At 45.7% G+C, this 16,982-nt stretch overlaps 1 protein-coding gene across 3 annotated transcripts in view; it reads left to right on the forward strand.

Moving 5' to 3' along the window:
• DNM3 (dynamin 3) overlaps positions 1-16,982 on the forward strand; it is a 209,824-nt gene that overhangs the window by 185,066 nt on the left and 7,776 nt on the right. For all 3 annotated transcript variants that reach the window (XM_075003530.1, XM_075003531.1, XM_075003529.1), the window contains 2 exons: positions 3,580-3,806; positions 4,955-5,191. In XM_075003530.1, the coding sequence (XP_074859631.1) occupies positions 3,580-3,806; positions 4,955-5,191 (464 nt within the window). The remainder of the gene's footprint in view (positions 1-3,579; positions 3,807-4,954; positions 5,192-16,982) is intronic.

Raw genomic sequence — 16,982 nt, forward strand, 5'->3', positions numbered from 1 at the left:
GGGTCGTGCTTCTGTGAGAGGCTGAGACTTTTTTTTTCTTTGCTATTAGTTCAGCTCTGGTTCTGTCTCTACCTCTGCAAGCTGAGCACTTTTTTTTTTCCTCTTCTGCACTGATGTGAGCACATTCCGCTGCACCACATGGCAGCTAGGCCGTTGTCAGGGTCGGGCTTGTATGAGAGGCCGAGAACCTTCTTTTCTGCACTTTACGTTTATGCAGGGTCCCCCCACGCACCACGCAGTCCGTCTTTCCCACGCACAAACACATCACGTGGCTAGCCCCTGACCCTATAAAAGGATGTGCCTGCTGCTCAGTGCAGACCATGCTGCCAGGGAGCACCATGTCCTGGCCTGCGTGTGATGAAGGGTCCAAGGGCAGGAAAGATTTTCGGGGGCTTACTGCTGCCGAGGGGACCTCTTCCACTGGCTCTGCAGCCACAGACCCCAGACACAACCCTGCTCCCCCCGCCACCCTCAGTGTGCATGCAGGGGCTTGCAGCTGCTGGGGGGAAGTCTCCTCCGGGCAGCTGAGAGATTCGGGGGCTTGCTGCCACCCAGAGGACCTTGTCAACTGGCCCTGCAGCCACAGTCCCCAAACCCACCCACCCACCCTTAGTGTAAGTTGAGGAGCTTGCTGTCACCAGGGGGACGTCTCCTGCAGCAGCTAAGATTCTGTGCGGCTTGCGTCCATCCCCCATGTTGGCAACATCTGTGTCGTGAAGAGGGAAGGCAAAGATATTTTTCCCAGCCTTTTCTATCCTCTTTCTTCTAACTTTGCCCCTCTTCACACGGTGGAGGGCCAGTGGAGAGAGCAGACTGCACAGAAGCTGTATGGTGGATTGGGAATCCAAAAACCCTTTCCTCAGCAACTCATCTTTTCCAGATCTTTAGTATCCACTGTTCCTTCATCCTTTCCATTGTCCTGGTGTTATTTTCAGGGATCAGATGCAACCAAGGGAGAGGGGATATTCAGTGGATGGCCAGTTGAGAAGAGACACGCTTGCTGATATTTATGGTCACAGAGAGGGATTTATGAAATCCTTGATAATTCGGTTACAGAAGAAAGAGATGTCTGATAACTTTGCCATCTTTGCTGATGTCCTACTTTTCCTTCCTTCCAACTGGAAAAATGAAAGCTTGCTTAATACAGGAGGGGAATGAGGGCAACGAAATGTGGGAAGATGATGTCGAAGACCAGTGAACATACCCAGAATGCAACGGGGTGAGGGAACTGTGGGATAGGTTCCCACAACGCACTGGTACAACAGTCAATGTTTGCTGTTAGTGTGTGGCAGCAATAAGTTGACTTTGTGAGGAGCACGTGGGGAGGTGAGGATGGTCAAATTCCAATTTACAAAATCCAGTGTTACAAAATCGATATTAATAAACTTGAATTTATCTCCTTGTGTAGAAGTAGCCTGAGAGATCAGCACTTCAGGCTCCTCTCTGGGTTTCCTTGTGCTATACCTCATGTGCCCATGTACAAAACCCCACTCAGAATTCTTGTCTCCCTGTAAGATCTGTGGTGAGACAGATTGTGGAGCATTGGGCATTACAATGCCTGGTGAGATTCTGAACAGTGCAATTGTGAGCTTGATTTGGGGGCATATCTTAAGCAGTCAGTTTCATGTTGTGTGTATTTCCCAGAAGAATTAAGATATTGCTTTCCCCAAGCCTAGAGAAAGTGCCAGATATAGAGAACCCATCTCCACCTCTAGAGAGCTGGTCTGCAGTCAGAAGCTCAAGGTGGGGAGGTCAGCTAGCAGAGCTGAATTCACACTGGGGATTCGCAAGCATGCATGGATGTCTGCTGAGCACTAGCAGTAGGCAGAGACTTACCATGATCATAGTTCCAGGCTGATGTTGTTCAAACAGATATTTGTGGTTTAACAGTTCCTTTACAGTCAGCTCTGCCCATAATCTCATTTCAGGATTTATTTCAACTGATGTCATTTGAACTGTCATTTCATCAAGTATAATTTGATGCTGTTTAACTGAGATATCTGATTTTAATGTGAAGCGTCTGGCAATAGCCACGAAAATTGTGTTCTGGTGTTTGACCAGTACTATCCACTGAAAAACAGCATGAGAATTGCAGAAATTTGCAGGCGTTGGTAAGAATTCATGCACCACCTCTTGAACATGAACAGGAAACAACAGGCACTGCCAGCGACCCGTGTGCCTGTTTTTCTGGAAGGCCACCCGACTTTTCACCATTAGAAGGCTTGGGAAGACACCAGTTCAACTTGACCGCAGGCTTAGGCCTCATCTGTGCATGCAAATTCTGATTAGTTTTTAAAACAATTCAAACTAATGGAAATGCCGCTGCAAACGGAGCTTGTGCTTATGAACGGTTGTCCAGGACTGTTTTACTGTTAGTGTCTCAAGCTCAAATAAGCTTTACAGAGTGAAAAATAGAAGAGTTTTATTTAAAAAAAAAAAATCCTCCAGTGCAAGGATTAAATGGGTCAGCAAGTGGTCTCTGACTCTATTTGCCGCAGAATCATTTCAATACATCTAGATCTGTATCTGACTTAATGTGACCCAGGTTCCTATAATCAGAGCAGGCACAGTAGGGAATCAGTATATTAAATTAGATTATATTGGGAAATGTATCTTCCGTTTATAAGGCGGGGGGGGGTGTATGGGGGCATTTGGGGTCATACAAAGCTGTCGGAGATAAAAGTCGATGTGCAATAGGTGAAAATAGTATTAAGAATATAATTCTGAAGGACATTTTATAATGCTTTAAACATTCCATTCCCAGGGAGCTGGATGGTTTATGGGATTGGGGATGTGCTGCCCTTAACCTCTAGCTGTTTAGAATTGGGCCAGAAATGCTCTCAGTACCTGACAGCTCTTCAACAGCCTGTGTGAAAAGAGTTAAAAAGTGCAGGAGACCTCTTAGATCAGTACTGGTGTGTAAGAATGACTTAGGCTGTATGCCTCCAAGGAAGACAGACAAAGACCCCTGCAATGCATTGTCCAGTATTAACACCAGGATGTTACCTTGCTGTGATGTGCACGGGGTATTCTTGGACCAGCAATACTTGCAGAGCATTTTTCTTCTCTAGATCTCAAGGTATTTTACTGGGTGTATCAAGCAGAATTCTAGATGTTTTCTCCTTCTCACAAGCTCAGCTACCCTTCCTAATGTCCAGCATCCCTGTGGCCTCAGAATGTGACCTTTGTTTAGCTAGTACATGTGATCTTGCATGGGCTCCCCTCTTCCTCAGGCCCAGTGGTGAGAGACTGGCATGAACTACCAAAGCCACTGTCACCACTTTTTGTGGGTGCTCTGTCCAGAGAGGTTGAGAATTGAGTAGTGAGATTGCATTATCCCCAAGAGGTGAGAAGCAGCATCTGGTAGGGTAGCATGCCACCCTGGCTTCTAAGCTTACATGCTTGAACGTGGACTTCAGCTCCCAGTGCTGTCTCTCTGACAGCTTCTCATGAGCTGTCGTCTTCTCTGTGGGTCTACTGTGTTCTTCTTAAAGTGCCAGTATTCCAGTCCATTGTTTTGAAGATCTCTGCTGTTTTCTGCAGCCCAGAAGCAGGGGTCTTTTGTGTCTAATTTTCTAGGTAAAAGAATTCATAAATGCAGAGCTCCTTGCTCACTTGTATTCCTCTGAGGACCAAAACACCTTGATGGAGGAGTCAGCCGAACAGGCTCAGAGGCGAGATGAGGGACTCCGAATGTACCAAGCCCTAAAAGAAGCCCTGGCAATCATCGGCGATATTAACACTAGCACAGTATCTGTTCCGGCCCCTCCTCCAGTTGATGATTCGTGGCTACATCAGTCCCACAGGTAAGGCTCTTCAGATCAGCTTTGCAGTGGAACTTAAATGAAAGAGCCATATCTTCAGTGTGACCCTGTCTGGTAAGCTTTCCTCCAGGTCTTAAATGAAACTCTTCAGACTCAGGAAACTCTTACTGAAGGCTGAGGCACATGCAGATGAGGAAGGAAGCATGTGAGCTGAACTGAAACAGCCATATACTCAGCATTCATCTTTGCCTAGTGAAAGGTCCTGCTCCGAGCCTTCATGCCAAATATTCTTGTCCTGTTTTGTTCTAGCCGGGGCATGGAGAAAAACATGCTTATAAACCTCTTGTGCAGCAGATTCTGGTCTTCTACAGCGGCTTTAGGAGTCATAATTTAGAATTGTCTCCCATGGAGCTACTGTAATATCTGTCTCCTGCACCAAAAGATATCCAGCCTTTATGTAGTCTGGGTTTTTTACAAGTTCTTCCATGCGTTCATAGTACGTGGCTAAACAGGTATATGTATCAAGAAAGGTGTTTTGTAATATTTTTTCCTAGTACACCATTTGTGACTCAGTTAATCTCAAACAATATGATCCTTCACGTTCCCAGCCTACAGCAGCCGAGCTTCTTTAAAAATGTTTGTCTTCCCTTCCTAATCTCAGGAAAGTCCACTTCCCTATAAATTTTTTATGCCCACTTTTTGGTTCTTTGAAGCTACTGTAAAATTTCATTGTTCCTTACCTCAGACACCTTTAAAAAGAGAGTGGCCTTCAACACAAATCAGTGGTGGTATACTGAGAATACTAAACACATTATATTCAGCTTTGTGATTGCACTTCTCATTCTCACCTTAATAATGCCTGCTTTCTAGGGATGGTGTGCGAGTGAAGGGTTGGGTTTTGTAGAAGTTGGTGGGGAGGAGTACACATTATTTTGGGATTTGGCAGCATCTCTGAGCAGCTCTTTGAAATGGAGAGGGCCAGCCAGAGCAAAGGAAAATGAGAGAAATCTCTGTGTAAGATCTATGGTACTTGCTTTATGAGATGTTGGATTGCCTAAAATATACTCGTCAGGACCAAGACAATATGAGAGCAGAGAAAAATGTTGAGCAAATTATTACAGATATCAGAAAGTAACTGGCTTGTGATTTTTAAATAACCTGTTGACTTTTCATTAAACTCTGTTCACTAGGTCACCCCCTCCAAGTCCTTCAGCTCAGAAAAGGCCTACCTTAAATAATCCCCCAACCAGACCTTTATCGGGCCGAGGACCTGCTCCAGCAATCCCGTCACCAGGCCCTCTGTCTGGGGCTCCACCAGTCCCATTCCGTCCAGGACCATTACCGTCATTTCCTAGCAGCAGTGAAGGCCTTGGCATGCCTCCTCAGATTCCATCTCGGCCCACGAGGGCTCCTCCCAGTGTTCCAAGGTAAGACGTTGAACAAATCTTGATGCTGGGTATGGTTCTCTTCTGATAGAATAACAGACGGACATATTTCATATTGGGCAAAAAAAGAAACAATTTTCTTATGGCTAAAATGAAGCAAACAGAGCAGTCCTTTACTAAAGACAGGGTGTGAAAAGTCTATTCTGATCCCAAAGCTCATTTCTTAGCAATTAGAAACTTTTCACCTCAGATTAAAGACCCGTGCCCAATGAATTGGTTCAAAGAAATGCTGAGTTGTCTGGCTGAAGTTGTGGCTCGTGGCAGGTATAGCTGAAAACTGTGAAACGGAGACCTAGCTTAAACACCAGGATTGGACCTCTGGTCACAGAGAAGGGAATGGAGTGGTTCACCTTGTCCATTCTGCTTGGATCACAAAATGCATTTGCCTTCAGTGGGGATGTTGATTCATCTCCGGGAGAAAGAGCGCCATTTAAAGACAGTGCTAGAACTCTGACTTAACCGACAAACACAAAGGCAGTTCAAAATCTTTCCACAGCTGAGCACAATGCACTTGACATTGCAGTATGTATCTTAAATAATGGCACATGGCACAAAATAGTAAGCTAAGGGACAGGAGATTTATCTTCCCTGCATGTTTCCTTTTATTTTGGAGCATTTAGACACTTTCACATGGTTTTCTAGACGTGTAATGTTGAGAGCACACATTGGAAGCTACTGTAATAGCACTTTTACTATTAATCTGAATTTGACACCAATTAGACATTACAATTTTACTAAGTCCTTCATCGTTCTTGAGTATAAAAGGCAATTATTAAAGGGTTCCAATTGTCTTCACTCTGAGATGTGCTGGCAGAATGGCCCTTTCCTAAGACATGGCTGACTCGTTTTAAAATCTTATAAAAAATGAATGACAATGGAAGATGACAAACCAGCAGTCATATAGCACTTTGAAGACTGATAAAATAGTGTATTTATTTTGTTAGTCTTTAAAGTGCTGTGTGATTGCTGGTTTGTTTTGTTAGAGTACAGACTAACACAGCTGCCTCTCAGTTACAATGTAAGATGAGTAGACGTAGAAAGGTAAAACGAACTTGCATGAGTTTTCAATTTTTTAAAATAACAGCAGATAGTTTTAAAAAAAAAAAATCCCCTCGCTTGGGGTTTGAGCTAATTAAATGCTCTCACTTGAAACTGCCAGGCCACTTATGTGTGTCAGTAGCAGTAAGTCTGGATAGTCTGATTGTCCCATCCAAGAAAAAAAGACAAATCAGACCTATTTTTGTGTTTTTTACCAAGAAAAGGGCAATGTGCTAGTGGCTGTACATGAAATGCATAGTGTCATCCCAGTATCCTGTGGAACATTCCCCATCCGTAGCTGTGTTCCTGATGACCCCTGAGGACAAACGCAAACATGCTTCCCTGGGTGTTAACCCTTAGACCACAGAGTCTGTGTGAGTTCCCCACTTTGGAGAGTTTCAAACTGATACCAGTGGCTCCTTTGCCAGGGTCTCCATTTAGCCATCAGAGAGGTGTAGACACACATCAAGTGTGGAGTCCAAATCCAGTATTTTGTCAGTTGTGCTACTGGGCGGGAACCATAGATGTCCAGCATATGGTGCTTGCCTGTCCTTGGGAATGAGCATGTCTACTCTTTCCTGCCTTGCTGTGATTTGCATGGCTGCTGCTTTCCTAAAATGGCTGAAACGCTGCCCTGGCTACTAAACAGAGAGGCTGGGTAGAGCCCTTGCCCCTCAGAAGTGTGATTAGGTCTCATTTCAATAGGCCATCAGTTTCTGGATGCATTTGCTAGCATGGGAAATACGTGCTGGTGAATGGGGAGGTCAGTGTTGTTTAAATACCTTCCCTGTACGTATAACTGTATGGAAGACTTCATAGCATTTGTGTTAATAAATATAATCTGCAGTACTTCGTCTGGACTGAGTCATGGTTTACTGTCTCTAGAGCTGCAAGCCGTCTTAGGGGTAAAACCCATATGCTATGCTTAAGAATGTAGCTGGAGTTCACAATTGTGCTGAAACATCAAGTTGGTCCTGCTGACTAAACTTAACAGGAGGAAATTTCTGCGAAGGGGCTGTGGGGGGGGAAGTCACCTGAGAGGGACAATATATCTGACTCCTGTGCCCATTAAAAGTGCAGTTTTGGACTTGGAATTTCTGCTGCGCATGGGCTGTTTTTAATAAAGGCCTGAGCAGGATTGTAGTAAATGGACTCAGAAGAGGCGTTTGACATATTAAGGGAAGAGTTCTTTGAGAAACTTGAGTGTTCTCTTTGACTTCTTTATGTATTTTTTCTCTCCAGTCTGTCCATTTTACCACCATTTTCTCTGGTCATTCCTGAAAGTGTCAGGATCCATCATATCCAGGAAAGTAGCTTAGCTTCCTGAGAGGAAAGATACATTTTTTTTTTAAGTTCTTCTTGGCTCTCCAGAGAAACCTCCCCTCAGCTCACCCGCCCCCTTTACTGAGGAGCAGAAACTTATAACAAGACAACACGATCATTTGACTGTTTCCTGCTGAGCTTTCGGCATGAAAAGGCAATAACCAAAATTTGTTTTAAAGGGAAAGATTCAAGACACACTGTTCAGCGTATGGCTGTGCATACGTTTTGACTGGAGAATTTATCACCTCATTAACAAGATGTGACCCTTGCCTTTTTAAAAAAAATCTGATTTTATTCCATGTTATTAGTGTTTAATCAAAGCAGCTGCAAACTTACAGAAACCATGAGCTTTCTGCGGTTTTCTAATTGCTCCTTATTTAGCAGAGGGGGAAAGAGGCAGGGTAGAGGGGGAAATAATTTTCTTCCTTATTTTTCCCTGATTCTCAAGCTGGTTTGGGTTATGTGGCCTGAGTGTTCCTGTGAGGAAAAAGAAACTGTTTGCATGATGCATGCCTCTTTTAATTAATCCCACTTGAGATGGGTGGATCCCTCCCAGCACCAAAGCTTGTGAGCAAAGGCCCCGGCCTTTGTTACTGGCCTGATGTCAAAGTATCTCTGATTTGCGAAATACCCTCTGCTGCCAGCAATCAGATTATTCCCCCTCTCTCTGCTCTGAAAAGGCTGCAGCAGTATTTTAAAAGGAACTGCAGCTGGGCACTCGCTTCAGTAAGATGACCTTAAGCTTGCACTAGTGCCGCTGTACACTACCAGAATGTACGTTTGTTTCCCGGTTTAGATATCTGGCTCTGGAGCGAACACCCACTCCCGTCCTAGTGCCGTTACTCTGCGTGGTAGCTGTTCTGCTGAGTGGGAATCTCACTGTTGCCATAGAGAAAGCGAAGGAATTGGGAATGTGTTTTTCCTGGACATGGGACTGGCTGGAACTGGCAGGTGGACCCGTGATCACGCTGACTGTCCCTTCCCATTTCTCCTGCTCTGCAGGCAGCACAGCTGCTGCTGGAGAGGGAGCAGAGAGCTTCTGCCCACGGGAGGCTCGGGGGTCGTCATGCATTTGCTACTGGGATCTGCCCCAGTAGTGTGGACGCTCAGGACCTGGTTGCGCGCACATCTCAGAGGGAGATGCGATGTCCACTGACAGGACTTTACAGTGTGTATAGCACCCTGGTCCTGCTCAGCTTTCGTGCTCAGCCCTGCTAGGGTGCAGCCTTGCGTCCTGGCGCTCAGCTCCCAGAGCACTCAGTGGCAGTCCTGGGCATGAAGGGTTTGCAGGGGCAGGGCCTTACGTTCCAGTCTATCCGCGTTACTGACTCTCTCCCATGGTGGCCCTTCTGCATAGCCCTTGCGCCCCCAAAGGAAAGCAGTGCCCCATCGCCTCTTCCTTCCACGCCTTCCTTACAACTGACTTCTGCCTTGGCTTTTGATAGCAGCCAGTCAGGTGGCAAAATATAGTGTGCCTGTGTGTGGAACTAGTCCATAGGAGAACGTGCTCCTGCCTCCTCCTCAGCCCTGTATCACTAGATCACCTCTCGTATCTCGTCATTCACCGAGAAAGCAACAGGAGTGAGGGCCTCAAGCGCTTTAAAGTCTGGCCCTAGTTCTTAACTTCATATTTGTGCGCCATGTACAAGGAGATCTCTAATTCTAGGCTGAGCTGGTAACCCCACCGATAGTTAAGGCTGTCTGACACTTCCCACCATAGGACTCTCTGTTTCCAGTCACTTTTAACTTTGCCAGACGTTGACTGTTCAGGCTGAAATTTTCCATGCTGAATGTCTGCCGAAGGCTGAGGGGGTTTTGGCAAGTGTTATCCTGTGCGCTGACAAAGGCCAGGGTCCTGCGGAAAAAATAGTATGTGAGCGTATGATTAAAACTGTATCACGGTGTCTATGTACAAAGGGACTGAATAGACAGATAACCTTCATTCTGGCATTTCCTAATGGTGAGTGCTTTCAACTTTATTAATGTTCTTTTACTGGCCTCTGAAATAGAAAATAATAATAAAGTGGCTGTTATTTTTAGCTGAGCAGTTTTGGTGTGTGCTCAGTTCTGTACAAACGCTGCCTCAAAGATCTGGCATGCCAAATTGGACTCGGCCTGAACGCACAAGGCACAGAGCACAAAGTGCTCTCCCAGGGCCAGGTATTGACTTAAAAGCATCGTCGGCCATCCAGAATATGGCCCATAGGCGCCTGGGGGCAAGTTAATTTGAATATTACATGAATGGAAGGGTCTCTTAAAATGGGGATTTCCTGGGTTTTAGAGGGAAAAAAGGAAGCTGAAGCATGACTGAGTTTTAGCTTCGCTTCCACATCACAATCCTATATGACTGTGTAATGCAGCCGCCTGCCAAGTCCCTATAACTCTGTATTCAGACTTTTCCGTACTCCAGCATAACTCCAGCAACGCAGGCCCAGGTATTCCAAAATCATGAGTATTCCTTATCTGGTTTTAGATTTGAGCCTTTAGTGGGTAGTGAGCTCCTTCCTATGGATTTAGCATTTCCCATTCATATTTCAAGCGTTTTCCAGGTTGTATTTCAGAGGTGCCCCCACAGTAATGCAGTCTGCAGCACTGGCTTCTCAGAGAAAGACCTCCACTTAGCTTCTCCGACCTCTGAGGGCAAGGGAGCTGTGAGTCTGTCCCCACTCCATGTAAACCATCTTCCTTCCTGCCCACCCACTTTGCTGCTCCCTTCACTTTTCCAACTGGTTTTAACACTGGTCCTGCAAAACCAGCTCAAGGCATAGTGCAGATCCACTTTAATGAACCAGTTGCAAGGCCCATTTGAGATTCAGTAAAAGCAGGGCAGGCTGCCAGGCACTGAGTCTACTACTGTACACCGTTGCTCTAACGGGCTTGCAAACCGGCTGAGCTGAACCAGTTTTAAAACGGGTTAGAAAATTCCTCTACTGTAAACAGGCCTGGTGAGACTCTGGGGGGAGGGAGTTGAGGGGAGAGAAATGGTGGGAAGGGAAAGTAGCTGGGGAAGAAAGACCAAGAGAAAAACATGCAGACATGGGGATAAGAAAGGGACTAAGGATACTAATTGGAGAGTTGCCCTCAAATACTGCTGTGACCTCCCAGGCTCCTGTCAGCTGACAGTAACTGTGAGGGTGATTCAATCGGTTTATATTGTGCATTTTCTGCAAGAGCCTTTTTGCCTTGTTAGCTTTTTTAAAAAAATGTACTGATTAGTAAAAGGAAATGGGTTTTTATTTTTAGCAACCCTCAACTTGAGAAAAGAAAGTGAAGGCAAACAATAGTGAATACAGTTTGCCAGAAATGCAGACGGGAAGCCAAAGGTGTGTTTTGTCTTCTGTACTTAGTCGCATGACACTTGTCAAGAAGGCCTGTGCCTGGAACAGAGGTGTCAAACATAGGCCGTGGCTGGATCCAGTCCTCTGCATGGGTGTGTGGGCCCCTTATGCAGAATGTTTCATTTTTTTAAGAGTAGTGCATTTCTAGCTTTTGTGGCTCCAAGGAAAACCATCTGGAGGAGAATCAAGTGGAAACAATGCAGTGTTGCCTTCTTGAGTCCGCAGACAGACTGACACAATGGGAAGCCTTCTGTCCTCTTGCTAATCTCCTAGAGTGCCAATTAAAATGACTTAAACAATTCAATATCTCACCTAACTAATTTGCTGTTAGTGCAGGGGCCTCAAACATAGGTAGTTCTTGGGTCTCTCCTGTTCTCTGCCTGTGGCACACAACATCTTAGTCTTCTGAGGGCTGAAAGACAGTAGCCTGATTTAAATTACTGGGCTCAGTGCAGGACCGTCTGGGTGAAATGTGTAATCTAGGAGGTCAGACTTGATGAAACCCTGTGTCAGCATTAACTCTGGCATTGGTGAGCATTTAATTGGCTTCAGGGGGGGGAGAGCGAGGGGTGAGAACTGGGAACCACATTTTGTTCCTAGCAATAGAGGATCTCATGTGCCCACACGATCGGTCCTGGCAGCACATACCTGGTGCCAGCCAGTCCCACCTCATGTGGCTGTGCAATGCAGTGGGGAATCCTTACTCCCCTGAGTGAGTGATCATACTGGGATTAGGGACAGTGTAGCCCAAAACCATGTATCCATCCATATGCCCACTTGAGCCTCGTGTGGTGATTTCCACCCCCCTCTGTGGTCTCTGCTTTCCTCTGCCTGGTTTTCTCTTCCCCCCACTTCCCCCCGCCCCCCGAGCTTCCAGGCCTGCCCTATGGCTGGCGCCTTTCATCTGCATTCTCCTTTGTCATCCTCTGTCCATCTTTTTAGGTCCTGGTACTCTTTTCCTCCAGCCCCAAGTCTCTTCTTTCTTCCCAGCTGCCCCCCAAAGTTCATCTTCTCCACCTGCAAGCCCAGAGCTACTGCAGTTGCAGTTGTTCTTTTCTGCAGCTTTGGCAGGGGCCAGGTGGGAACATCTGATGTGAACTGGGAAATGAGGAGGCAGGTGGGGAATCTCTGGCTGTAGAGCCATCCAAGGGAGAAAAATCTTTTCAATAAAACCAGCTGAGATGCTAGGACTGTCCCTCAACTGGGACAAGCCTGGGCAAATGGGTTTCAGGTCCCCCGCGCAGACTTGCAGCTAGTGACTTGGAGAAGAATTGACTTTTCCTTATCACCTCAAGAAAACAAATCATCCAGCTAACGTCTTTCTGCTTTCCAGTTTTAAATAACCCTCGTCCACAAGGAGACGCGAAGCCACATGAACAGTGAAACCTGGCTGAAGAACTGTTTCAATATTTTCTTTCCAAGAAGGTGCAAACACAGTTTCCAATCTCAGGGTAGCATGAGCCCAAGAGGCCGGGAATATAACAAATGCTTGCCAATTTTATTTAAAAAAAAAAAAAAAAAAAAGGGTAAATGAAAAGCTGTTTGCACTTCCAGAGCTATAGGAATGTATCATAAAATGCCCCCACTTTTGTAAGTGCTCTGTGACGGTCATGGACGCACGTGGATGTAAGTGGAAATGAAAGCCTTTTATTTAGAACGAGGCTGGCTTTTCTTCTCAGGCCAGCAGTGATTTTTAAAGCAGGGCCTCCCACTATAATTACAGCCGTGCTTCACTGAAAGCATATTTTGTGGACTATGTCTCTAGAATGATAGCAGCTCGGTAAAGGGAGATGCTTGAAGAGTTCCCATATGGTTTTGATCGAGTTTTAAGTCTAGACTTGCTTTCTTTAGTGACTTTTGCTCGGCATTTGTCAAGCTAAAACTATTCGGAGCTCGCTTAAAACTGAAAAAAAGTGGAGTGTGCTGTTTAGGTTAAGAAAAAAAGAAACCCGTTTTTGTTTGTGAATTTTTGGGCGGAAGCAGAAGTTAGCCCTCATATAAAACCCCATGGAACTCTTCAAAGGAGAAGTCATTCCAACAACATCAGGCAGTTATTAAATAGGATTTCATTGGTAAATTCTTTGTTCTGCTTCTTGTATTGTAGTTACAAGTCCTCATTCTTTCCGTGTGCTTGTGTCCTCATGTGTAGCACTAACTTTTTACAAACACATTTCCCTTTCCAAAAATAGACCCAGTTAACTACTAGCTAAAAGGGACCAGGTTCTGGGGATCTGCCCCAAAAGTTGAAAATTTGGTGAAAAGATTTGAGGCAACAACCAAGTAGGAACTACTGTCTAAATGAGATTTTTTTTTTTTAATGGAAAAGGACTGTGATTCTGAACTTGCCCAGAAATCAGCCTTTTGTACCTGGTGAGCAGCTAAGACAGCAAATCCGGTCCCAAAATAGGAGCAAGTCTGATGGAAGCAGAAAAATGGAGGGCTATGCAGTCTCTACCCGTATCATCTCTTGGCTTCAGGCTACACATTTAATTGGGCTTAGTCACATATTCACTCATCACATGGCAGCTAGCACAGCACACGGACCCTTTGGGTTTGTTTTTCTCTCATTTTCTTTTGATCTGAATGAGTTCAGCAGGAGATTACAGCTCCCCCTGCTGCTGCTTGTAGCCTATAGATCATTGTAATTTTAAGGGCCTGGTGCAGTGAAGGCTTGCGTAACCTTTGCTCACATTTCAGACTCAGGAAGCAGGGATTTTTACAGGCCGAACCCCACTGTTTCCTCAAAACTTTATTTTTCAGCTGACTTAGTCCATTTTAGGGAGGTGACCCTAAGAAAGATGCTCCAATGGGCACAGCCGGCTTCATTTACCAGGAGTAATCCTGTCTCTCTCCTCTGTTCTGGTGTAACAATGAGCCTGGGATCACATCCACAGTGCAGGTTATACCACCCCTACTGAAATTCCCTCTAGGATTGCGAGGTTCTGCAAGAAATTATTATATTATTTTTACAGTGTTGAGGGATTATTTAATCTTTATTTTAAAGCCTTTTGTGTATTTACATTTTCAAAAGCGTGGAAAAACTATACACAGGGTCAGAGGGTAGTAATCTGAAGACAGCAGATGCTGAGATTCCAAAAGTTAAAACAAAAATGTCAACGTGGTATGTTGGCAAGTAGAAAGTAAATATCTTTTACTCAAGCACTGAAGCTCTCAAGCAGCATTTTCCTTATTTGGCTCATGGATAAATTTACATTATTATTGAGGGGAATAATTTTTTTCCCCCTTTGTGTGTGTGTCTGGGGATATCAACATTAACCAGTGTCTCCTTATTAAAAATCTAACCCTTCCAAGCCTGGTCCTCTGTCCGTCGTGTACACCGTCATCTAAATCAGAAGCTACAGATCCCAGCATTCAGGTGTACACCTCTGGGATGCTGCCAGATGTGGAGTTGCCTCTGTTCAGTGGCTTGTGTAAGCAGAGGGACTCCCTGCACTAGGGAATAAAGCTATGTCGTGCTTTAGTGGATATAAATGGGCTGCAGCACAAGACAACCAAACTAATTTCACTGAGACCAAAACCAAAATTGAAACCCAGGTCTCTATCTTACTGTACAAACTTGAACCCAAGGATTTGGAAGTACAATATTTGGATTCAATTTACTGAATCGCCCAACTATGCATTTTGCATAAACTTGAGCTTACGTTTTGCATTGAGTATAGAGAAGGTGTATGAGTTTCCTCGTTTGTAAACTGCACACCCATTATCTGGTGTTTTCAGTAAGCCCTAAGCAATGCAAGATGATGTACTTCGACAAAGGAATAGTTTGATGTAACCCAGCACAAATGCAGAGGCTTAGAAGTGGTTCTTTACAAAGCTACAAATTTTGGAATCCGAGGCAGTAAACCCAGCAATGAAACACCAAAAGGAGTGAGCTGAATAGCTTTCACCTGTGAGAAAAATACACCCTGGAAAAGTCGCTGGTTAGGGATTAGCGTATTGATTTCCACTAGGCCATCACTTGGCGCCTGCTCCATTTCAGTTGTGTGTTAGTGATGAAGATTCCTATTTCTCCACAGGTCAGCGTGTTGAAATACGAATTACACACAAAGCAGAACAAACCTCTTCAAGTGTAAACGTGCTGTGACTATTGAGTCCCCATTCAGTGAATGCTGATGCTCACGCATTTCATCTTCAAAGCACTTTTCGTACCAGTGGGGTTCAGTGGAAGCAGAATCAGGACCATTTCCCTCCCAAAGCCCCGTCTGAGCAAGCCACTTGCAAACACCATTCCCCCAAGGTGAGCACTTAGCTGCTGGGAACCTGAAGTCCCTGCCTTTCTCCTTCACTTCCCAACAACACGCTAGTCTAGTGTCTGGTCACCACCATCTCTCCCCATGCTTCTTTCCCTTCTAGGTTGGCTGTGTTCCCCAGCCAGCTGGAGCTGTTCTTCCCCTGTAAGCCTCCCCTGCATCCTCTTTTCCTGCCCCCCATGACATTTCTTTCCTAATATTGGTGACAGTTCTTCCTGGAGGTTAACTCCAGTTTCTTTATTTGCTCCTAGCCTAATGGCCCAGTAGTCACAGAGCCACCTGCCGCTTCTCTGGCTACAGACGTGGGGCCAAGAGCTATGGAAGGGGTGGTTTTCCAAGGCTGAGCATTCTTGAACCTTGAAAAGACAGCACTTGGGACCCTAAATCCTCAGCACTAGCCCTAGGCAGCTGCAGACTCTGCATTTTGGTGCTTCCTTCTTTTAGGCCATGGCTTTCAGTACTTGAGAGACCCACCACTTGCAGCAGGGCCCCCCAGTTCCCATGAACCCCTCAGCTAGTGCATGGTTGAACAGAAAGTGCAGCTTGAATGATTTTGGAGGCTGGGGGGCCAGGAGGTTCCCATCCCTGAGCACCAGCTCTGTGACATGCTCACGCCAGCTCCCCCAGCTGTGGGGCCAGGACCCTGTGAAGACAGTGGAGTTACCCTGTGTGTAACCAGTTCTGTCCAAAACCTACTAAAGTGAGAGTCTTTTCATGCTCTTTAATGAGCTGTGCAGATGGAAGCAAAGGACTCCATTCTAGACTCCAGGAGCAAAGGGCATTCTATGCCCCACTGGTTTATTATCAGAACAGGAGGGTCACACGTTACCTAGTGAATCCTCTGTGCCTCTTGCAGCACCTAGCTTTTTCTGAGAGGCCTCTCACCCAATTCCTAAATGTAAAGCTGCTTAGCTTACGAGAGCTGAACCTACTGGGTATTGTGGTTACAAAAGGAGGCACTTCTACGCACATCCAAAATTCCTGTTGTATTCAGAACATAAACCTGGTTCTAGGTATGGTTACAGAGCAGCAGTCAAGTGGAAGATCTTTCAGTGTGTGTGGTTGGAGGGTATCTGGAGCTGTGGATTGTCCCACATAGAAGCTGAGGTGATTTGTTGTTCTTTTGTTTCCACTCAGTCTCTGTGGGCAGGCAATTTGCCAAAGCAATATTATGGTCTTCTTTGGGGGAAAAAAAGCTAAAACAGTGGTAATGGCTGTTGAAGATAGCAACCCCAGTCCTAGTTGCATTCATTGCTCATTTTTTCTATAGCAAATGGCAGTGGGGTCGGTATTTGATTTGGGAGACAGGATGGAACAGCTGCCCAAATGGAATTAGAACGTGCACAGATTTTGAGGGTTCAAAGCTGGCAGGCTGGTGCTAGGCTGTCTCTGAACACTGGATGTATCTGGAAAGAAAAAGCCAGTTTCTGCTTCCATAGCTCTGGAGTGGAAATTGCGTCAAATCTTCCTGTGTGCCTGGCTTTGTATCTAAAGCTGCCCAGGCTTGGAGGGCCATCACTCGGTGATTACTCACTCCCTCTGGAGCATCTGGCATCAGCCTCTGTTGGAAGACAGGATCATAGACTAGACAGACCTTTGGTCTGACCCAGTGTGGCCATTCTTATATTCAGGTCCTCTAACACAGCCTTCGCTCCCTTGATTATCATTTTAACTTCTCCTGGTGGGGTCCACATAGCAGGAGCTGGTGTGAAGTGCTGTAGGTGGCAGTGAGGACTGGCTGTCCTCAGCCCTTCCCCTTCCAGGAGCATAGAGCTGCCCTCCCGACTTGCCCTGGGGCTTACA

The sequence above is a fragment of the Carettochelys insculpta genome, chromosome 9 (genome assembly GCF_033958435.1).
Source record: "Carettochelys insculpta isolate YL-2023 chromosome 9, ASM3395843v1, whole genome shotgun sequence".
NCBI lineage: Eukaryota > Metazoa > Chordata > Testudines > Carettochelyidae > Carettochelys > Carettochelys insculpta.